Source organism: Neolamprologus brichardi, chromosome 11 (genome assembly GCF_056152115.1).
Source record: "Neolamprologus brichardi isolate AB-2024 chromosome 11, ASM5615211v1, whole genome shotgun sequence".
Classification (NCBI taxonomy): domain Eukaryota; kingdom Metazoa; phylum Chordata; class Actinopteri; order Cichliformes; family Cichlidae; genus Neolamprologus; species Neolamprologus brichardi.
In genome coordinates this window covers 23,236,547-23,261,065 of record NC_142114.1, presented here as the reverse complement: position 1 = coordinate 23,261,065, position 24,519 = coordinate 23,236,547, and the positions used below count along the sequence as shown (strand labels likewise).

Here is a 24,519-nt window from a genome sequence, read left to right as displayed (position 1 = left end):
AGCGTGTTCACGTTTCCATTCAGGTCTGACTCCTTTGATATGGTCAGAATGCAGCTCACAGGCTACCTAACTTTAAAAATTTTTTTCTTTTTTTTTTTTAAAAATATACAATTAGCAAATGTTGGTCTGAATCAGCAGCAGCTACTTCAAAACTGATTTTAGCTCGACCAAGCCCACAGATTTGCAGGGCAGCAGCTGTCATGGCTTTTCTTCCTTAGACTGGTTTTGGTTTGAAAAAGAACCAATCATTTCATATCTGGGAGTTTCACTGGTGCTATTCTTCTAAGTGATGCCTGCTTTTGAATGGTGCTTCAGTCCATCTTCTCAGGAAGATGGAAAGACTCATTTCCTGTGGTGTGTGGGTTGTGTGTGGGTTTTTTTTTTTTTTTTTTTAATTTTTATAATTATTCTTTATTAAATTGAAAGGAACCTTTGCTCTGAAGAGCTGGATTTTGAAATTTAGTGTGATTAATGTCCCCATTTCATTTTGAATCTCAATGTGCAGACCTGCTGTAAATTGGCAAGGTGGCAAACTGCTTGATAATGAACTACACAATGAGTTTCATAGCTTCGTGGGTCAAAGGAATAATCTCCTGATTTGCTCACACCTAAGTGTTTTCATGCTCGTGACCTGTTGGTGGCTCTCTCCCCCCCCCCTCCCCGTATTATATAAACTGTTGCAGCCTTGTTGCAGACTCTTGTTACATTCCTGTGAAACTTGATGATTGTGCAAATTTTTTTTTTTAATTTTAAGTGCTTGTATTTATTGAGCCTTAATATGTAATAGGAAAAAATGTTAATATGTAAATTCTTTCAGTGATTGAGCTCAGTTTGATCACAGCCAAAGGCAAAAGCTATTTATGATTTTGCTGACGCCTGTTGAATTACAGTTCTTTATAATATGTTGTACACTAGCCTGTCATTAGTGCCTTTTTATGAAAATATTAACTGTATTGATACATACTTTAGGCTAAAGCAAGCCCAAAGGCTTAGATCGAGTAAACCTGTGACTGGAAATCTCTGCAGTGAACCTTCCACCATGTAAACTGTACATAGAAGTCAAAACGATGAATGTTTCTTTAAAGCATAAAGCAATTCTGAAATGTTGTGGGTGTTTTTTTTTGTTTTGTTTTGTTTTGTTTTCTTTTCCTTTATTGGAATGTCTTAAATAAAAGAGATGTGACGAAACAAGTCTGTTTAGTTTACAGATGAAAGTTACCAAGACTTTGTTGGGAGGGCATTATTTATTTTTGCATGTAATGTGTTCATTTACATGCAACCTCACACTAAAAACATCACTGCTAATAGGCCAGAGGGAGGTTAGGTGCTATGCTTTCTGCATTGTGTCTGGGTTTCATATTTATGAATTAGATCATCTTAAATAATAACTCAGAAGGAAAAATATACATTGTACATAACCTCATGTTTATTGTGGCTTCTATTATACACAGGGTTGTTGCTTTGAGAAACAAAACCCATCCATGTGACTAATATATTTTAAATTTGGCATACCATATTGGAATATCTTCATTACAATTGTGATAACCCTGGAAAAAGTAGAACAAAAAAACAAAACAAAACAATGCGGGTTTAAAATACTAAATTTCACAAATATCATATATATATATACATATAATAAAAATCCATTTATTTTCCTTTATAATGAATATATGCATGCACACTGGAAAGCTGTCTATATATTTACATGTTCAGAAGGCTGTTGTAGTCAGCTACAACTAAACTAAAAGTAAGTTTGAAATGATATTCCAGTTTACTGAAATACTGTTAAGTTAAAATGATCATATACTTAAGACAAAAATGAAATAAATTTATACAGGGAAGATATGAAAAGTATTTGGGAGCATTTTAATTTATCAGAGTCACTAACTCATTTGGTTGCAAAGCCATTTTAGGTTAGTGCCTTAGTTCGTGGTCTTAAGTCATTACAGTGTGAGATTTTTTCCTCTTTCTTTCAGTCCTAAAGGGGTGAGGACACTATATTCATATGCAGCAGCTTGTGTCATTAGAGGCCAGCTGGGCTGTTTGTGGGCTTTTAGCTTTTAACCATCTTTACAACATCTTTGTTAAGAATAATTGTTTTTGATGTGGACCTGTGAGTCAGGGGTGAAATAAAAGCTGTGAAACACTTCTAAGGTTTCACAAACCTAACGGGGAATGTGAGGCTCTGACTGGGACATCCAACACCTTTCATGGGTGGTACAAACAACAGAGAATCATCTGCTCAGTACTGTTATATCCTTATGGTAAAATACCTTTAGGACCAATTACTCATGCAGCTTTTTTTGTCTTTTCCATCTACTGAAATGCTACAGTGAGCCATCTTTGCCTCAAATAAGCATTTCTTTGAATGTACTATAATTCTAATGTAAAGTGCAATAAAACTTCTCTGTTAGTTTTCACACTTAAGTGATGCAGGAGCATTTGTGGTAGGCAGCGGGTGTCAGTTCAGCGTGACGTTTGTTCGCAAAGCAACCTGAGAGTCTTACTTCATAGCACTCAAGTGCTAATAAGAGAGAGACAAAGAGAAGTGTTGAGTATCTATACTTAAGGATTTCACGAGTCATAAAATAAACCTGAAAACATATCGACAAGCCTCACACATATAACCTGTGACTTCCTGAGTGATTACTCATAAATAGAACTAAAACAATTAAGTCAAAGTTCAATTCAATTCAATTCAATTTTATTTATATAGCGCCAAATCACAACAAATGTCGCCTCAAGGCGCTTCATAGATACAGAGAAAATCCCAACAATCATATGACCCCCTAAGGAAATCAACTTTTGATTACTTTAGTTAAACAGCTTTAGCACTTACATTAGCATGTGCATGTTGTCATCTTTTTCTCCTCTTCATCTGCCTCCTGCTTTACTACTACATCTCCACCCTCATTTTTACCTCATCCTATTCCACCTCGACGTAGGCCTCATCTCCTGAATCAAAGTCAGAGCTCTAACACAAGATGTGCATAAATGGCTAAACAGCAGCAACAGCTGGTTATAAGCTAACATCCCAGCTAATGTAAGGGTTAGTGTCAGATAAACAATTTGATTACATTCTCACATCATATAGTAATTTATTCCTACGATGTCCAACAATATTAGATCCACATCTAAGAAAGTTTCACTAACAGTGGTAAAAACAGCATTCTTACCAACAGAAAAGCTCAGGATATCCTCAAAATTGTCCTCATTATAGCTTTTATCAGACAGAAGTGAACTTCACTGGCTCATCGACTCCTATCGGACTCCTTTCTCAAAGTTTTACAGCCAGAGCAAATACACGTGGACACACACTGACAGCTGAGGTAAACGGCAGACTGATAACCTACACTCACTACTCACTGCATGTGAACAGTGGCCAGAATTTGAGGTGGTCATCAAAATGTAAAATACCACCAAATGTTTAACTGACACAAATCCATTTTATAATCCTGATTTATTGCTAATTGTTATTGTTAAAATACAGTATATACAAAAAGTAGAAACGCTGTTGTGGGTGTAGTCTAAATTTAATGTTTTTGATCTCTCGACTGACTAAAATGTTTGTCCTACAGTAGTTAGGTTCATAAACTTGAATTGAAAGGGGTACTAAATTCACTAACATTGAGCAGTGAGATTTTACACGCTGTTACTTTAACTCACCTAAAGCCTGCAGTGTGGGCCTTTTACACATACACTGACATCTGTTACATTCATGTCCTTCCTGTTTGTTTCATATGATAGCAGCCCAGGTAAACCTGTTATAGATGGCTTACCAGAGCCAATAAGGTGAACAACCAGTGCGGAGAAAGCCACAGCATCTTGTGGAGCCTTTGGTGGATTAACCTAATTTGGAAACGTTACCTGTCTTTAATCTATCCTAAAGAAGTCAGAACTACAGTCATGGTTTTAGTTGCTTAAACATGTTTTTACAGTTGACCCCTAGGCTTTTTTTTCCAACCCTTGCTCTCCCACTTGAATGTTGAAAGTAGGTAAAGTTGTGCCAAAACCCCTGTGATGTTTAAGCTAAACTGGACATCATGTTAAACCTAAACTAATCTAACCTAACAACCTCATTGTCTCCATCCTAGATTCTAGTGATCTGTGATGATGTGTGTGTTAGACATAGACTATAGTGGCAGACAGGGGCCCCTCATGTGTGCACCTCCCCTAGAGTGAGTGCATTGTGTGGGCCTGGGAAAGCGTGGCTTTAACCTCCTCACACACAAACTGACCCCAACACACACACAGTGCTCAGCTTAACTTAAACATGAGAGAAAATGATCAATTCTATTGCCACCATCACTCAAAAAGAAGGAAATTCACAGATACTGAGGTAAAACAAACTTAAACTCAACTGAAAGACAGAAAGATAATAAGGAGTTGCATCAGCGGCAAGAGCCAAAGGCTGACAAACGAGGAAAGAAATGAGAGAAAAACACAAATGCATGGTTTTGTTGTTTTTATAAAATTAAGGAAATTATTGATTAAAACCAAACATATAAATGTATTCATACCTGGATAAGTTATAAAGATAGGCGTCTGACATGATGGGTTAGAGGTGTTTCTCTGTAAAGGAAAGTACTTGTAGATTAGCCAAAAATAAGCTTGTGTTTCCCAAATCATAAACTGAAGTTTATGATTTTGTAACGTTATGTCGACTTAAATTGTTGGATGAGCAGGAAGCAGACTGAGAACCTCTTGTTATAGAGGTCCAAGGCAATGCATGCTTCTGCACCACACAGTGTGTGTGAGACAGCCCTTATAGATACCTAACATAGATACTTACTCTCTAACCCTGATATTTGTTATTTTTCTCAATCTTGCAATTATTTCTCAATTTGTTGAAAGTGATCAGTTAAAAGATCCCGTTAAAAGATAATTCATTCTTAAGATATAATAAATCCAAATGTATGGTTGCACGAGGAAACAATGAGCACCTCCAGACAAAACATGAGGTCTCAAGATGTCTAAAATATCTTCACTCTCATTGGTTCACAGAGCAGCAGCTGCATCAGAGCACGATAACCTCTTTCCATTGTTTGTAACAATGCATATGCTTCATGTCACTCAATATCAGCTCTATATGTGTGTCAGACGGGGGCATTAGAGGGAGGGGGAAGGGTCTGAGGCTTTTTCCCCCTAAAAATTATGACAGTTTTTAAAGATTTTTAAATACATGCATTTAAAAACACAAAAATAAAGAATCGTGAAGTCTCATCTCAGCAGGAAGACCAGTGGTTTGGTTATTGTAAAGGAACCAAAGCCGAGTGCTGTTACATCATGGAGTGAACAAAAATTCAAGCTTAGCTGAGAGAATTCCCTCTGAAAACTGACAAACTGACAAAAAACCTCTGAAAAAACCCCCTCTCAGTTCGTCTTATAATCGGAAGGTTGCCGGTTCGAGCCCCAGCTCCGACAGTCTCGGTCGGTGCAAGTGTCCTTGGGCAAGACACTTCACCTGTTGCCTACTGGTGGTGGTCAGAGGGCCCGGTGACAGAGTCTGGCAGCCTCACCTCTGTCAGTGTGCCCCAGGGCAGCTGTGGCTACAATGTAGCTTGCCATCACCAGTGTGTGAACACGTGTGTGGATGACTGAATGTAGTGTAAAGTGCTTTGGGGTCCATAGGGACTAAGTAAAGCACTATACAAATACAGGCCATTTACCATTAAAGAAAGCTCGATTTTGCAGGATCATTTGTGGTGGAAAGGTTTTCCACCTAAACGATTAGTTTAATTGTTGTGCTGATTTCATTTCAGTTTTGCTCCTTTTTCCATGCTTTTAAAGTACTTCTCATTTTACAGTCAAACATGTTATTAGGTACACGTAACTAGTACTGGGTTGGAGCCACTTTTGCCTAAATTCTTCAATGCAAAGATTCAATAGGGTGCTGGAAACGTTCCTCAGAGGTTTTGGTCTATACTGACATGATAGCATCAAAGAGTTGCTGGAGATTTATTAGCTGCATGTCCACAATACAAGTCTCCCATTCCAACACATCCCTGAGGTCCATCCATTTTCTTCCACTTATCCAATTAAGGGTTAGGGGAGGGGGTGTGGGGTGTGGGGTGGGTGAAGTCTATCCTAGCTAGAATACAACAAGAGGCAGGGTACACCCTGGACAGGTCACCAATCTGACACAGGTCTAACATAGACAGACAGACAGCCATTAACACTCACATCACATCACCAGTTAACCTAACCCCACTAACTGAATGTCTTTGAAGGAAGCTGGAGTCCCCGGAGAGAACCCATGCAAACACGGGAGAACATGCAAGCTCCACACAGATGGCGGTAACTCTGGAGGCCATTTGAGTACAGTGAATTCATTGTCATGTTCAAGAAACCAGCTTGATGATCTGAGCTTTGTGACATGGAAGTTGCCATCAGAACATAGCTACATGTGGTCGCCTTGATCGTGGCTACTTGCTTAAATGCACTGAGTTGCTGCCATGTGATTAACTGATTAGCCGTTTGTGTTAATGGGCAGTTGAGCAGGTGTACCTAACAGAGCGAGAAGTGACGCTGTAAAATGACACAAATGCATCTTTATTCCCTGTGATTACACACATTCTCGAACAAAACCAAAATGTTTTAGTGTTCGGGCTCTCCTATCCCTGCTCTTTGCTAACAGTCTATATATAATAAATAAATGTCAATTATGGTGCTTTTGTGAATATTTAAAAACCAAAAAAATGAAAATCGAACAAAAAAAATCTTGAGGTCTACTTAAGCTCTTGTCTACTTTTATGCTTTCAAGGCTTCTTGCTCTAGGTAAAAGCAAGGGAAAACTGAAAAGAGCAACTTTTTAAAATGAACATTTTAGAAATATTTTGATTTGGTTTTAAAAGATAAATCAATAAAATAAAAAATATTAAAAAAAGATGATCACACAAAAAAAGCCCTATGCAGTGTTACCTATTACCACGTGGTGGCAGTATTGCGCCATATGTGTAAATGGAAACTTACTGTGATCTCTCTTTCTATGTGTACAGTTAGGTTTTTGAGCTTTATACATTGAAAACGTAAAACACGATCTCCCACTATGTGTGGACAAAAGTCTGGTCAGCTCTTACAGGAAAACACACCGAGTCCCACTCTAAGTAACAAATGCTGGGAATACTGGGCAATGTGTAACTATGAGTCATAAAACAAATCTTTGAATCACTGTGAGCCATTTCTGAAGTACTATCATGCCATATGATTTTTAATGTATGAATGTTTTTCTGTGATTAATTTTAAGAGTAAATGCAACAAACCACCACTTTCTAAAGCTGAATCTAGATCCAACTCCCTCAGAAAGATACATGGACAGCTTCAAGGATTTTTAAAAAAATGTCCTTTTATCCTTTATACTAACTTTCTTATTTTATTTAGTTATTTTTCAACTTGTTCTCTTACCAGAGAGTTAGAGTGTGTGTGTGTGTGTGTGTGTGTGTGTGTGTGTGTGTGTGTGTGTGTGTGTAAAACCACTGAACAAAAACACCAACATATAAATCATGTTCTTGGGAAGAAAAGTTTTTCTTTTTAATTAAAAGTCACATACAAAAGGAATATTCCACATTAGGTTGCTATAAAACGTTCATTTGTACATCTTATTATACAGATCAGCACAGCTCTGTGGTAAATGACACTTTAAACCTTTACTCTAATAAATGCATATGAATTCAATAAAAATGTTCACGCATCTGTGTTAAACAAAATTCAACAGATGTTGCACACATACAGGTCAAAACATCTGAAGCTTCACAATAGTTTATAAAAAGACACCTGTGTTATTCTATTTGGATGCATAGCTTTAAGTACAGTTCTTACAAGGCTTTTTTAAACATTTTTTAAAATTCATTTTCCAAAAGAAAGGGGGGGAAACCACTGAATTGAAAACATCTTATCTGTAGAATCTGTCTACGCAGTACAAATCTCAGAGCCTAGCAGGCAAATATACTGGCTTTCGAATTAAAAAAAATTATTCTGACTGTATCTGGAAGAAAACCATGACTACGTAAGTGCAAAACCTTTAAAATATCAGGAAATGTTTATCTATGTTGCCATTTTTGCTGGCTGAGGATTGAGTTACGCCGAGTTCTGTGATTGTACTTTACTTGCTCAGACTTCCTCCACAGGTTTTCTCACTCTCTCTATTTAAAAACTACATTCATCAGGCGCTGTAATGACAATATACTTAGCCAAGAGGTAGGCTGGACAACAACCATCAGACACGACACTGATCTGCAGCCAGAACCAATAAACATTTGGCTGCTTTAAAAGTTGAAGAAGGAAAAGCTGGTGTCCTGTTGTGCACACGAGAGAAGTCTAACCTCTCCTGTTCTGGTCCTCATTTATCAGGGAAATCATCTAAGAAATTTACCGTCAAGGATGGCAGCAAAAAAACATCAGGTAGCTTCAAAAGGAACAGAACAAAATGTTTGTGCTCTAAATCAAACAGCCCATTTTACAGATATGGAATATGAGAAGATTATTAAGCAGCCACTAAATAAAAACAGGGAATCAGTGCTGGATTTGAGAGAGTTTAGGTCAGGTTTGCAAGAACAGAAAGTATCAGTGTTACTCGCTTTGAGCAGTGCTCATTGGCTCAAGTTTGGTCACTTTATAATGGTTATATTCAAAACAGCGCTGATTTATTAGCTGCAGAGCATTCCGTGCACACACACTCGATTTTCTGGTACAACATGTATAAAGTTTTAATAGAAACTGGTAGAAGCTTGTTCTGCATTCACACCTACTTATTAGTATTTTAGAGGCTGCAGATACTTTAAACTGGAAGTTTATGAGCCCCACTCTTAATTTTTCCTAACAAGTAAGCAGTTTAACAGTGGCCATGTGACATCAATAAAGTTATATACTGTTAAATAAAATTTAAACAACAACGCAGTACAGACATCTTGAGTCACCTTCTTTATATTTTGCTTCCAAGCACGGTGGTGCTGAGAAATACTTCTACAAAGTTTTCCAAAGGTCTTCCAGAGTTTTTCTTTGGGCACTGGCTGTTTTTTCCATTCATTTTCAGTTCAATCCTTGTACCCGACTACTTTCAGGGGAAGGCTTTTTTGTTTGTTTGGCCATATATATGGATGATTGAAGCATAAAAGGCACCAAACTCGAGGGATGAAGCAGTGTTGTGTTCATAAAACCATCAGACCTGTTTCCATTGAGACAACTAACAGACAACTTAGCAAAGAACCAGTTCTAGTTACAATTCATCTTACAGCCATCGATAAAGCACGGTGGAGGCTGTGTCATTGTTTGGGGCTGCCATTTAGCCAGTGTAGTAGGAGTCATAGCCTGGCCTTCCTAGAGCCGGAACTTTAACATTACTGAACGATCATTCTGACAGAGCAGCCAACGTCAAACGAATATATGGAATAACTGGAATGAAGAATAAAGGTGGTCTTATTGAATATTGACTTTCAAACAGTGCTTATCTATTTCCAAGCAAAATATAAAGAAAAGATAGGTGACTCAAGACTTACTTGCACATTACTGTATTTTAGTAGGATTACTTTATAAGAGAAAGACTTGCATATAGTGAATATCCTGCATTTTCATAAAAGGAAACAAAGTAAGTAATTTTTGCCTTTTTGTTAAAAGCCATCTTCACATGTATCACAATTTTCACTTCCAGCTCACAGCAATGTCTGAGCGTGACTTAGTTTCAGTACCTCTGGCTGCCATGTTGATTTCCAAATGGATTCACAGTTTCAGTGTTTATATTTGACAGCGGTTCAGCCTTCGGAAACACTGGTCTAACAGGGTGCTCCCTGTTTTTTTTTCATTTTTTAGAAAAAGCAAAAATATTAACAGTGCACGACCAACTGCAAGTGAAAAGGAGCTTCTGGGGAGTTTCTACACGGGGGTTACAAAAATAATGTCATCTGAAAACATACTAGCAAAGCTCATTTTACACGGTGGAGACGCTGTAGGCTGCAAAGTGTTTCACTTCGTGAACTCACAAGGCTTTTAATTGTTAACTTTCTACGTCTTGAAGATGGAGAACTGACTCGCCTGCTAGTGCAACAAGAACGGCAAAGAGAAATGCACGCTGGTTACTGGAGGGTTTCTTGAGGTCAGGTTAATCTGTGGAAACGCAGAAGGTAGAGAAGCAAAAAAGATATTTCTTAGGAAAATAAAAGCGTAGAAGAAAAGCTTGACCTTGGTAGTGCTTCTGTATGAAATTGAGTTTTTGTTTACAGGTGTGGAGCTGTGCAGGAGGGTCAAAAAAAAAAAAAAAGCCATGCCAAAGATAAAAAGATTCAAATAGTACTTTAAAATTCCCTGAAAGAAGAACTCGGAGCTGTCTTTGTTAGATTTCTACATCAAGTCCTTCTTACCAGACTATTTCTCTAAATACAAAGCTCCCCTCATTCTGAACATTTCTGACATAATTTGATGTTATTTTCCTCCAGAAAAGAGAAACTTTTGACCTTGAAAGTCTGCATTTTCCATGGAACGAAAAACAGCAACCCACAAACTGCCCTGATAATTAAATAAACAGAGTACACCGCTTCTAAAAGGAAGAAGTACAAGCAAAATAAATAAAAGCTGAGTGATGTATTCCTGTGTTAAGCTCAAAGATGAACTGGTAACCTCGGTTTTGAAGAAACACGAAGATCACATAATGAACCTCGCGCCCTGTCTCAGCTTTTCTGTGGCGATTAATCTACACGGGGGGAACAGAGCTGCTGCGTTGCTGCCCCACCTGAGAGAGATTTTTTTGTTTCATATCAGGTAAGATATGATAATATTCAATCCCATTTGTGCCACAAACATACCGAGAATCAATTTAGAGATAAGACAATCTTTCTTTTTTGTTTTAGTGGTGCGTTTTGAAGAAACACCGTGGTGGAGCTTGCACTGAAATAAATGAATACACAAAAAACTCGAGAAGGTCAGTGAGAATGAAGGAAATGTCTGCCAATTTGCCTTTTACTTGAATTGTCTCCATTTTTTTCCAAAGTTAAAACATCAGAGTAATGCGATTACAGCTGTAAGTCTGCACTTACAGCTGCGATTTATGACTTTGGTGACATTTCTCAGTTTGGTTTACTCACTTTAAAGTTTCTCTGCCCAGATTTCCTGTTTGCTCCACATGACACAGTGACCACAGCATTACAGACAGTGGCTGGACCAGAGTCCTTAAGGGCTGGCAGCCAATCATGGCTGATAATTCTAAGTAACCAATCAAACTCTCCAAAGCCATACAAGTGTTTTCAGTCATTGGGGCAGACTGAACATCCTCCTTGTTGTTACCTTAGCTTTGTAGCGTATCTGCCTGACACAGCCAAATGTCTTTCTGTTCTTTTTTCAACTAAACCAGTCAATATTTAAAAGATGATACGTTACAACACAAATATTTTTTTTCATGCGCTGGTAATAACTTCAATATCAGTGAAGTAAATTTAGTTTATTAGATGTTCATGATACTTAAGTAAAGAACTTTGATGTTGTCTTAAGAGCTTAAAAATGAGTGAACTGAACTGAAAGAAGCCTCTTGGAAACGAGGTGAAACGTTTCCAAAAAGTCCAGGTTTCAAGCTCTTACACCGACACGATTTATGTTGATAACCGTTTGTTAAAATCTGTAAGAGTAAATACAAGTATGCAAACATATTTCTTTGGTCAGTTACTCTGATTTGTTTCTTTCCTTCTTGTACTTGCATGGCCCAACGTGTCAGGATTTCTGAAGGATTTACAGATGGCTTTTGCACATGTCATCCCAAAAACATGGTGATTTTTTTTTAAATCTGGCTGTTGATAAAAGTTTCTGATTTATGGAGTGCTAAAAAGACTCATGTGCCAACAAATTCAGAATCTGACTTTATCTATCCATTCAGATTCCTGTAAGATTGTGCAAATTGGCACATATTAAGATATAATGCCTCACTTGCATATTGAAACATTATATCCTTAATGTAAATAATAATCTGGGTAAATTTCATGTTGATCTATGAGTTTTTACCCTGTTTACCTGGACGACGCATGATATCTGTCATTTATCACCTGTTTCTACTTGTAAAACTCTCTTGAATAACTGCTGCTGCTGAGGGCTCGTCCCTGTCAGACAACTCTGATAAGAATGCACAGTCCTCCCAGCTTTGCTTCTTCTGCTTCATTCATTGTGTTTCTGTTCTTAATTGCTTCTTTATGCCTCGTTATTTTTAATTAATGTGGCAAACTCATCTTGCTTCACTAAACTCTGACATGAACCATAATCTGACATTTAATTAGCCAAAAGAAAATATGAAAATATCACTTGTTTGGACCAGTTTGCTTAGAGACCACAAACTGTAAAGGTTTACAGCTGAAAATCAAGAAAAAGGGTGGATTTGTTCAGGACAAACAAATTCAAATTTGTATGTCTTTAGAACAGTGAGTATATTTATATATATTTCAACATCAGAAAATTAATATTAAAACACATATTTTAAACATATTCCCAGCCATACAAAACAATACCTGACCAGCCATCCTTGTTTTGTTTTTTTTCCAAATTTGACAAGATCACAGCACTGAGTCCCTTTCCACTGTGGCAAATGTTCTATGAGTGTGTACTTGTATTTGGGTAGCACCCTCTAATGGTGATGTGGCAGGGGGTCATGGCTGTGGCTCCTCTGTATGTACGCCATTGCATCCCTGTATGTGAGGGTCAGCTGTGGTCGGTCGTACATCTCACTGAGTGCCTGAAACTTTGGGCCCCATCGCGAGAGTCTGTCATAAACAAAACCTCCATCATCTTCCTCCTCTTCCCCGTCGTCCCGATCACCGTCGCCTGTGTTGATGTTTCTATGGGACACTGCGGACCCCAGTGAACTAAGGCTTCCTGCCGACGACCCGGAGCCTTCCACGCACCAGACGTGGTAGGCGTCTGGCGGGAAAGCCTCATTGTCATTGTCTGCCTCCCAAATGATTCGCGCCACGTAGCTTCTAAAGTCCACGTGGGAGCGTGAGCCAGGCGGGGCATCAGTGTAACTGCCTACGTCGCTTGTCTCCACGTCTCTGTTTACATGAGCAGTGTAATTAGCGTAGGTTGCATCGCTGGTATAGTTGGCGTTGGCGGCATGCTGATGGTGGTGGTGATGTGGGATGCTGAGGTAGGGAGCACCTGAGCTGCACGAGGAACTGGATGGATGAACCTCTTCCTGGGAGCCCGGTGAGGATTTGATGAGCGGAGCGGTCGTGCAGGAGGATGACTGAGACAAACTGGAGCACAGTGGACGCTTCAGCTCTGTGATGTCATAACCGTTCTGGAAGGACGGAGGAAAAAAGAAGATACATGGGTACCTATTAAATCTGATGCTTAATTTTAAAATTTGTATTTTTTTTTACTGTAGTTCACCTAGTGGTCAAATAATATAATTCCACATTTTGGTTTTACAACTTCAGGAAGGGGTGCTAGGCGAGTTCATTCATAATACATTAAAGATGCTAAGACATGACATGACTTCGTGTCTGAAAGCTATGCCAACAAACTTTTCATGAATATGGTGGAAATGTTCCAGCTTTGGTGGCCCTTGAATGCTAAAAAAAATAAATTAGATAACTTTATACATGCTTCCCTTAGGCAGCATCATTAGAAGACATACATTTTCACTGCTATGCAGATGACACCCAGCTCTATCTGTCCATGAAGCCAGATAACACACACCAATTAGTTAAACTGCAGGAATGTCTTAAAGACATAAAGACCTGGATGGCCGCTAACTTTCTGCTTCTTAATTCAGATAAAACTGAGGTTATTGTACTCGGCCCTGAAAAATCTTAGAAATATGGTTTCTAACCAGATTCTTACTCTGGATGGCATTACCGTGGCCTCCAGTAACGCTGTGAAGTCATTTTTGACCAAGACATGTCCTTCAACACACATATTAAACAAATATGTAAGACTGCTTTCTTCCATTTGTGCAACATCTCTAAAATTAGAAATATCCTGTCTCAGAGTGACGCTGAAAAACTAGTTCATGCATTTATTACTTCCAGGCTGGACTACTGTAATTCATTATTATTAGGATGTCCTAAAAACTCCCTGAAAAGCCTTCAATTAATCCAAAATGCTGCAGCAAGAGTCCTGACAGGGACTAGAAAGAGAGAGCATATTTCTCCTGTTTTGGCTTCCCTTCATTGGCTTCCTGTTAAATCCAGAATTGAATTCAAAATCTTGCTCCTCACATACAAGGTCTTAAATAATCAGGCCCCATCTTATCTTAATGACCTTGTAGTACCATATCACCCTATTAGAGCACTCCCACTCTGCAGGCCTACTTGTTGTTCCTAGAGTATTTAAAAGTAGAATGGGAGGGAGAGCCTTCAGTTTTCAGGCCCCTCTTCTGTGGAACCAGCTTCCAGTTTGGATTCGGGAGACAGACACTATCTCTACTTTTAAGATTAGGCTTAAAACTTTCCTTTTTGCTAAAGCATATAGTTAGGGCTGGACCAGGTGACCCTGAATGCTCCCTTAGTTATGCTCCAATAGACGTAGGCTGCCGGGGGATTCCCATGATGCATTGAGTTTTTCCTTTCCAGTCACCTTTCTCACTCACTATGTGTTAATAGACTTCTCTGCATTGAATCATATCTGTTATTAATCTCTGTCTCTCTTCCACAGCATGTCTTTGTCCTGTTTTTCTTCTCTCGCCCCAACCGGTCGCAGCAGATGGCCGCCCCTCCCTGAGCCTGGTTCTGCCGAAGGTTTCTTCCTGTTAAAAGGGAGTTTTTCCTTCCCACAGTCGCCAAAGTGCTTGCTCGCCTTGAGGCGACTGCTGTTGTGATTTGGCGCTATATAAATAAAATTGAATTGAATTGAATAACCCAATCAGCGTGCCAAATTTCAAAACTTACTTACTTACAAAGAAGAAGAAGAAACACTGGTTAGTTGTGGGCTCAAACACAGGATGTTTGTAGACTATTATTTGATTACCTGAGATGCTAAAATGCATTTTTGACGGTGAGTCCTTGATTCTTAAAAAAAAATCAACTGTCATGTAAAATGCAGAACATTGTATCCATTTATTGTGTGTGTGTGTTTGGTTCTGTGTACCTGGTCCTGCTCTCCTCCTCCCTCTTCATTGTAGTTGAGAATGTTTTCTCGGATGTCCTCCCAGCTCTCATGCTCAGCAGGGATGTGGTAAACTCCTCGCTTCCTGAACTTATTTCGGCTGCCTTTTTGGTTCCACACTGTCACTGCCACCAGCACCGCTGAGCGCACACACACGCACACACACATGCACAGAGGAGGATGGTATGAATATGCATCTCTTCGTAAATGTGCTTCTGCACCACCGGGACAGACATTAGTTTCCTTCCTGTATATTTGAAGCAGTGGCTCATTAAAGCTGCTCTGTGGAGTCATTTAGCCTCAATAAATCAGTACCAAGTTCATTTAGAAACATTAGTATAATTACGGCAAACAGGTGAAAAATAAATGAGGCAGCCATTGGGAAGAGTATCAAATTCTAACAGCTTTCTACGCAGCATTTTTATTGAGACTACAAGGTCATTTGTGTTTCAAAAATCACCTAGAAGATATTTAATCTGTTCATGCGAGACGAAATGAAGGCTTCTGATGGAAAAACACAAACCATAACACAGTAGGTGTGAAGCTGAGGGAAACAACCGTTCACTGGTTAGATTAAGTTGATATATGAACAGCTTAAGGGGCGAATGGTTATTTTGTAACATTTATTTAACTGAATTCTCTTTGCGTCACCACAGCTTGTATTTTTAATGATTAGTGCTCCCAGAAAAAACTATTGATCTTCAAACATTAAAGGTCTGCAGTGGAGATTTGACCTGACCTGGCTGGATGTATTGGCACACTATTTTGCCAGCTTCCATCTATCTAAATAAGTTTAATTTCTGTTGATTATGCTGCCAGTGTCAATCAGAGATGAGTCATCACATGACTCATACTGAAGTCAGATGTGAGTCATACATTTGGCAAATTTCATCTCCTCCTACCGTGAGCCTCTGGTCGTAACCTGAATCTCTCAGCCAAGACTCTGATGGTCATACCACAATCTCGGCTCAGAACCAAGGTGATCTGGCTTTTTCTGTCAGGCCCTCACTCTTTTGAATATTCTTCCCTCTTTAAAGACACTTTTTTTGTGAGCATGCTTCTTCTGTGCCTCTAATTTAAGTTATGCAGATATTCTCCTTTATAATTGTTCTATCAAATTCTACCGCTGAATCTTTATTTTAGTTAACCAGTTTGTGGAAATTTGGATTTTCTTTATTCCCCACTTTTAATCTTCTTGTGCTGCCAGGATTCCAACAACTAATATTGTTTCATCTTTATCTCCTCTTAGAGCATGAGTGCCCCAGGTTGGCACGTACTGAGATGTGACCCTCTGTTTTCTGAGACAGAGAACATTAACCTTTTTCTCCCTCACACAAGACTTTGTCCGGCTCACTTTGGCCTCTTATTTCTGACCTGCTTCCTCTTATAAATAGAACGTTTGAAAAGTAGGTGGGAGGGGCTTGAGAGACTGTTACCCACCCTCCCTGAAATCATCAAGAGTCAAAAGTAGAAAAAAAAAAACAGTCTATCTTAGAGAAAAAAAAGAACACTTGTACACATGCTGATCTAATTTACTGAAACATTAATCACAACAGAAACGAAACAATTATAGATACATTTGCAGACTTTAGAATTCTGAGTTTCAAAATAACCACAGTTTTAATATAAACTACTAATATTAGAGGTGGGAATCACCATACATCCCACGATACGATATTATCAGAATACTTAACGCACAATACGATATTATTGCAATTTTTTTAAATATTTAGCGATATTCAGATTCTGTACATAAAGGTAAACTTTATCAATATTCATTTTATCTAATATCAAAGTCTCACACTCAGTCTTTCACTTATTTCAGTCAGTTTTATTGTTGACAAACTGAACGGTTTGTATTACAGTCTAGTCCAACTTAACTGAACGCAACCATCTGGTACAATTATAGCTATTCTGAACTATGCAATCTATGAAAACTATGAAGCCCCTTCAGCAACTGAAGAATTTGAAAGTAAATTAAAACAAAATATAATTTTACATTAAATAAAAAAGTTTTAAACTTAATTAAAATAAAACATGTCTTAAATTAAAATAAGTAAACTGTCATGTTTATTGCTGCCAAAAAAAAAAAGTTAAACACATTTGGACAGTGAAGGAATGTCAGGATTCTTGCTCAGAAAAAGGATCAACATGCTCTGAAGTCAGAGCACAAAAACCTTTTTTGTAACAAAATATCGATTTCTGCTGTCCCTGTATCGATACATTATTAGCAAACAAAATATCACGATACTACACAGTATCGATTTTTTTCCCCACCTCTAACTAATATGCCACCATACTTTCCTGGAAACAAAACAACAGCATAAATATTTCCCGTACTGTTAGTTATATTGTGTAATTCATGACAACATCAGAGTTTATTGTGTGAGGTTTGATTTAGTTCAGTAAATTATGTGTCATTCAGATGACTATAAACCAAAGAACTTAAGCAAAGTTTACCTCATCGTACTCTCTCTTAATTTCATTCTGTTAATGACTCTCTTTGCTCTTACCGAAGAAGACGAGCAGACACATGCTGATGGCCAAGATGGAGCTGGGGCTCAGAGCGGGCAGCCGGTGACCTTTGACCTGCCCCAGCTCGCAGCGTTGACCCCTGAAACCCTCCTGACATTGGCACCGGTAGCTATCGGGCGAAAGCGGCTGGCAGACACCACCGTTACGGCAGGAAGAAGGTCCACAGGGCGACGGCGCGCAACGCTGCTGACCTGAGTCGTCAGTCACGGTTACCTGACCACCAGGACACCTGGGACATGATGGAGAGCAGGACAGATGACAAAGTTAGTTAGCTGTGGCACTGAAATGGAAATAAATTATTGGAAAACTTTATGCGTGACTTCATAGGAAAGACAAAAAACTTTTAAGAAACAAAACTGCTAAAAGAATGAATGAATAGCTTCCCACCAGTGGAAGCTATATAAGTGTGCTGCTTTGCGTTTGTGTGTCATTTACTTGCACTGGTGTTTCCTCCATAAGTCGATGCATCGCAGCGGGCTGCGGCAGGGCTGGCTGCTGCAGGCATTGCTAGAGCACCCTGAGGTGACACCACGTCTCTCCAGCACCGTCACCAGATCCCGGCTCTGGCCATCCAGAGGCAGGACGTGACCATTAAATCGAACATCCCGCAGACAACCTGTTTGCCAAAAATTCCTGTTTAGCATTGCGTCCAATATGGTTTTTAAGATAAACTATTCAAAAATAATGCACTTGTGATGTAATGAGTGAAACTCAAGAGCTAAACTAACTAATTGCAATGCTTTATCTTGAAAGAACAATTAACACAAAAACTTAAGGAAAACACAATCATTGCTTCAAGAAAGTCATTTCTGAGTTAACTCTGAATTAAGCATCTGCACAGCTATAAAGCCTTTAAAAACTGAATTCTAAGTTTTCCCGTAACATCGTGAAAGAAAGAATAAATCCGAAGAGAAACACAGTGTATTTCAAGAATTTAAATACTTGTTACCATAGCTGTCAGACACTTAAGAGTCATTTTACTCCATTCAGAACTCACTTGAATAAACAAAGACTTTTTTTCTGAAATGAGATTCAGCTCTCACCCTGGAAGTCAGCCTTGTCTGGTCCATTACCAACCATTAGGCTGGATGGATGAACCACGATCTCCCTGCGGCTCCCCAGGCGGGCCTGCACTTCCCTCGAGCCCCCGCCGTGCTCTAACCGCAGGGTAAACATGTTGTCATAGCGACTGAGGCTGACCAGGACCCACTGCCCGACATCCACCCGCTGGCCGGGAAGCCGCAAAGCGTGAGCGCCGTCACCAAGGTTGGCACGTACTGAGATGTGACCCTCTGTGATCTGAGACAGAGAAGAACACAAACCTTAGAAAAAAGCTGCTGCTCGGGGATTTAAATTCTCGCAACAAAATCTGTCATGTGGGGAAGTAAAAACTGCCACCCATTGAAAATGCATTCATTATCTAAAAATGGTGCAGTAAAAGTGCAGTATTTGATAAAATGGTTAAATGTTCTTTAAGAAAAAGTGAGATTATCTCGATAAGTGGGTCCTGTTTAAACTGTGATATAAGCAGGCTTATTTTTGAGGATGGCTATCATGTGAAAGGTTAGTCATTGTTGTTCTACAGGTGGACTGACCTCCAGTACGATGTATTCATTGGTCTCCCGGGACGTCGCAGACAGCAGGGTCCCTGAGGTGGCTCTGGTTCGGACGAGCAGCTGAATGTTTGTGCGTCGGGAGATGCCGCCTCCTCTGAGCTGAAAGCGTACCACACTGCCCGAATCGAAGGAGAACTCTGGCATGGCTGAGGGGGGAGGAACATATAAATGTTTAAATTGTTTCACACAAAAGGACAAACTTGAACTATTAATCTTCTTTACAGACTGAAAACAAAACATGTACACATAAGGAGGTAATTGTTTTTCACAGACTGTTTGGCCTAACTGCTCTCAGTCAGATCTAACAGGTACAACACTGACTGCTTGCTGTGGATGTCACAATTATTAAGCCGACCACAGAGCCCTGGAAAAGGAGTCAGACTCTCTGTGTGTGCTATTTTAGGCTGACGGGCTTTCTTTGCTCCAAAGTTTCACAGCTTTTATGTCCAAAGGAATGTTTCTAAAATTTCCAAGGTCCATAGATCTAATTCTGTATTCCCAAAACTAAAGATTTAAAAGAAGAAGCTGCACTGATATGGACTGAAATGCTCTGACCCTCACCCCTGTCACACTTGTGCCCCGTGTATCCAGCGTGGCACTCGCAGCTGAACGAGCCCCAGTCTGCGAGGCAGGTTGCGTGAATCCCACATGAGGGTCCCGCCGCCGTCACGCACACGCCGTCTGTGAGCTTACAACCTGGGGTGCTGTCCACACTCTCACCGGGAGATCCCAAATCATACACCTAAGGGACAACAAAAGAAAGGAGGGAGATGATTATTTGTTGAAAAAAAAATATTTACACAAATTTTCTTTTATATCCAGCAAACTTTCGCCACATGCTTTACAAAGGAACCCAGTGCTGCCTCTGGTCATGTGATCCGGGCTTTTATTTTAAATTCTACCGTTTTCCTTCTTTATTTCTGAAATAGAAAAAAGACCAAATTTGACATGCACTGAATTTCTAAATGTGCCCATTCTTTCTGGTTGGCAGCCATTTTCGTGCTGTGTCAATCTACCTTAATGCATGAGCTACAAAAATGTGTTTTGAATTTTTCCGAGGGAATCAAGAAACCAGCTTTGATTACAGAACAAAGAAAAGCATGTAAGGCGGGGGGTTCTGTTTCTGTCTCTTTTAAGGTTTTAAAAGCCTCTTTCTACTGTCATAAAAATTTGGCTTTGAAAAGTGAAACTAAGGGGTTCCTCCTCAATGGAGCATGAATGTGCTCAGCAAACCTCCCACAATTCCTCACACATTTCTTCTACATAAAAAACAAAAACAAAAAGACCCCAATTGCTTCCTAATGGTGGCGCCAGAGAGATTTAAAAATGTTGGGCTCTGGATCAAAGTTTAGGATGGACAGTCTGATTTTTTTTTTATATGTATGTTGTTGATGCAGAGCTGTGAGCTTTGTGAAGCTTTGAGGCTTCAAGTGTGCTAATCTAGTTTAAAGTGGAGCTATTATGGGTTTCTTATCTTCTGTCATATACAGTTGGATCCATAATTTTTTGGACAATGATGCAATCTATTGTAATTTTGCATCTGCATATAACCCCACTGGATTTTAAATCAAACACTCAGGCTTTCAGCTTTATTTCAAGGAGAGTAAGAAAAAGTATATCTTTAACTGTGTAGGAATTACAGACTTTTTTTTTTACATATACAAAGTCATACCAATTTCAGAGGCTAAAAATAATCAGATGGTTGACAAGCAGTCTGATAAGGCCAGCTCTCGGCTCTTGATGGTGATTAATATTGTCATCTCAGGCCCACAGCTCTGGCTATGAGCACAGAATCTCCACCCACCTGATGTTCAAACCTTCTGTTTATAGAAGTAAACCAATGAGAAGAAAGCTGGCTTAAAGGAAGCGTGAGGAGCCAAAAGGGCTTCTTTCAGACAGATGATGAACCGAGGGGCTGTACCAGTTCCCAGCATTAGATAAATAAGGATTTATTTGAGCTGATTTGAGCAAAACTCATCAAGCACCTAATAACAAAAAGATGTAGCTCGACATGAGCATAGAGATCCCCGTTAACATAAAAAATATTTATGTCTATAAGTTTAAATTGATTTAATTTGAACTTGGTACAAAATAACAGCTAGAGGATGGAAAATACGCTGATACCTTCATGCTGGGTTATGCCAACTTACCATATTTAGAAAGAATAAATGTAGCCAAACCCTTAATTACTCACAGAGGACTTTTGATGCATGCTGAAGGCAACAATAGGCAGGTTTTCTCACAAGCTCAGTGTCTCTGCTTCTATGGTTACTGCATGAGCTCACAAACTGGGGATCTTGTACATGTATATTTATTGATCTTGAATGTAAGAAAACATTAAATAAACCCCGTAGCACGGTTAGAACATATGACCTCTATGCTCACAGGGCACAGCTCGATCAATCAGTCATCGCTTACAAAAGCACAGTAAAAGTACAAACAGATCCTGGTTAACTGACACCTCCGGTGAGGTTGTAATCAAACAAAATGACTGCTTTGAATCACTTGCTGAGTTTGTGAGATTCCCCATCATCAGTCACTGCACTGTGTGGAGTCCTGCTTGACCTTTAGTGCAAGAGCAGTGATATTGCCCACTGAAAGCAGTCCAGCACCCCTCTCACACTCTTCAGATTCACAATAAATTGCATACATGAGGTTAGAAAAGGAACCACTTTGCCATATTTGCCATATTTACCTTCCCTGTTTGGTGCATGTAGAAACAAAATCTTCAGTCTTCAATTAGAATTTGATACTTTATTAGAGTGCAAACACGACCACTGGAAGAAACCTTTAATTACCTTTAATCCCTCATTATTATCACTATAAATCATTTTATGTGGCAATGTTTTGCTAAAAGTTGTTTTTTCATTTTTTAATGCAAAAAACTGTAACTCATCCACCATCTGAAGGCAGAGTTAATCTTACTCCTGTAAAATCAGAGCATTAGACTGAAGGAGGCATCCCCAAAACACAGGGGATTGCGGTTTGAATGAGGTGCCACAGTGACAGGCTGATGGTAACATACTTCCACATCTTCTTGTCTAAAAGCTGGTTGAAATCTTTCCAGGGGACTATTTTGGGATATTTGAGAAGTGACTGAGGTTTGCAGCAGTAAAGGAACCACAGCAACGCGCTGAGCTTCATGAGGACGAGGGAGGTTCTTTTCATTTATGTTACATTTTGGACTGTGATGTTGTTATGCTGGCCTTGGCTGAGGAGCCGAGCCTAGATCACCATCTGTCCAACCACCATCCCTGTGGTACTCACAGGCGCTCAGATAAACACCATCACCATCCACCAAGGACTGCAAGTGAATACATGCATGAACAAACACAAACAGGTGCAGACCTGCAGACATTAAAACTGCATTTAAGGGCCAAGAAAAACACCCACACACACACAAAAAGCCTAATGATCTCTGGGATTAAAAACAATCATTTAAAGAGGCTTTAAACAGAGTATGGCTATTAAAATCTAATCATTTACATTAAGGCTTTTTGCCCCCAAAATTGAACACATTCATGTCCCCACAATAGGAACTCTACAAACCAACATGCTCATATTGTAATATTACCTGACTGTCGACCACCAGGTTGCGGATGCAGCCAGTGAAACTGCGGTAATGTCTGTGAGGGGACATTTCCTTCACCCCTCCCAGCTGCAGAGGCTGGAAAACATTCAGATACCTGAAGAGGAGAAGAAATAAGGAAGGGAGGAAAACATCAGGAAGAAGTGGAGGATGACAGAAGAAGGGAAGAAAAACAAAAGGATTTGGAGCAGTAGTAGTCAGAGGATTGGAGGGAAAAGCAGAGTTGGGAGGATGATGTGAAAGAAGAAGATTCGGAAAAGGAAAAAAAAATAAGGATGAATTGAATGAAAACAAAAATAAAGGAAAAGAAGAAAGCAAGAGAAATGTAAATTGGGTTTTTCACAGCAAAGTTTTAGAGTTTCTGTATTAAATTTGTAAGTAAGCAGTGAAATCAGCGTCTCTGGGGTTGTTCTTACTTCTGATTTCCAGGTGTCTCTCCTGCAGCTCTACAGCTGGACTCATCTGTCTCCAACTCATTCACAGCCACCCCTCCACACTGGTCCAGGATCAGCTGGACAGCCTGAGGACAAACAGAATGCACACCTTTACCTCATGTAGCACACCTTTTCCTCCTATTTTACAAGTTTTCTGATTTCCTGTTCCTTTGTTTCTTTCAGTCATCCATTCATGCATCTGCTGTGTCTCACCTTTCCGTCACTGATGATGTCGAGGCGATGCCAGCGTCGGTCGGTGACAGTGGATTTGGGAGGAAACTGCAAAGTGAGTGTTCCTGATCCGTGGTTTATGCTCAGAGCTGGAACGCCGTTTCTCAACTCTGAATGGGGAGTTGAAAATATTATCTTTGTTTTTTCTTTTCCATCTCACGGTAAACACACACACACACACACACTACAGTGACCCAAATACAGAATCCCAACAGGCCTAAATAAACAATAAAGTCAAGTCTGTAAACATCAACATAACAAATGTGTAAAACAGGCTGGAAAATATGTTTAGAGCTCATAAAGTGAATTTTGAGGGCTGCCTTACTTAAGTTGATGTGTGCAGTAAAATTGAACACAGCTTTGGGTCATTTAATACCCACTATGACAAAAAAAATATTAGTTTCTTGTGTCTTAAAAGTTGACGCATGCCCTGACATCACTTCTCCTTATTGCTACGTAAGCTTCTGGATCCCATCAACAACTGCAGTAAGCCACTTTATCAATTTTCTCTGTGAGAATCTCCCAATATCCTTTCATCTTCTGCTGTAAAATGTGTGCGTTTGTGTCTATGTGTGTATGACCTGATCAACCTCATAGTCACAATATTGGACATGTAAGTGCAAAAACGCTTCAGAGAGATCAATCCTGCAACTATCTTTGATTTTCCCCTCCCCGGACCACTGCAGCAACAGCCTGGGTTCAATAATTACATAACTTTAATGCCACAAGATTATGCAAGAAGTGTTCGAAAGGCCATCTGCAGGCTAATCCATCAGCACCACATTAGGACCACTGGGAGCTGACATTAGAGTTTATGAAGCTCCTCATCCACTGAGAAACTGTCTATACAGCAGCGGATTGATGAATGCTTTGTGTTTGCTGAAAAGCAGGACCGGCAGCACGTTCCCATCAGCACTGCGAGATTAGTATGATTGTTATAGAGCTAGGAAGTTAAAATAATTTGTCAGCTTTCAGCAAAAGGGTACTGAAGTTCAAGCAGAATGTGTTTGCTGCAGCAAATGAGCCACTCTCAGAGACTTCT

General features: G+C 39.5%; 1 protein-coding gene across 1 annotated transcript in view; it reads right to left on the bottom strand.

The window, feature by feature from the left end:
• Positions 1-7,513: 7,513 nt before the first annotated feature.
• The window catches only part of si:dkey-22o22.2 (neural-cadherin), a 140,070-nt gene continuing 123,064 nt past the window's right edge, over positions 7,514-24,519 (bottom strand). The window contains exons 25-34 of the mRNA XM_087848380.1: positions 23,460-23,587; positions 23,229-23,332; positions 22,798-22,909; positions 19,785-19,965; positions 19,203-19,369; positions 18,651-18,906; positions 18,043-18,223; positions 17,586-17,836; positions 15,055-15,212; positions 7,514-13,264 (exon numbers count right to left, since the gene is read on the bottom strand). Coding sequence (XP_087704506.1) covers positions 12,593-13,264; positions 15,055-15,212; positions 17,586-17,836; positions 18,043-18,223; positions 18,651-18,906; positions 19,203-19,369; positions 19,785-19,965; positions 22,798-22,909; positions 23,229-23,332; positions 23,460-23,587 — 2,210 coding nt within the window. The 3' untranslated portion in view covers positions 7,514-12,592. The remainder of the gene's footprint in view (positions 13,265-15,054; positions 15,213-17,585; positions 17,837-18,042; positions 18,224-18,650; positions 18,907-19,202; positions 19,370-19,784; positions 19,966-22,797; positions 22,910-23,228; positions 23,333-23,459; positions 23,588-24,519) is intronic.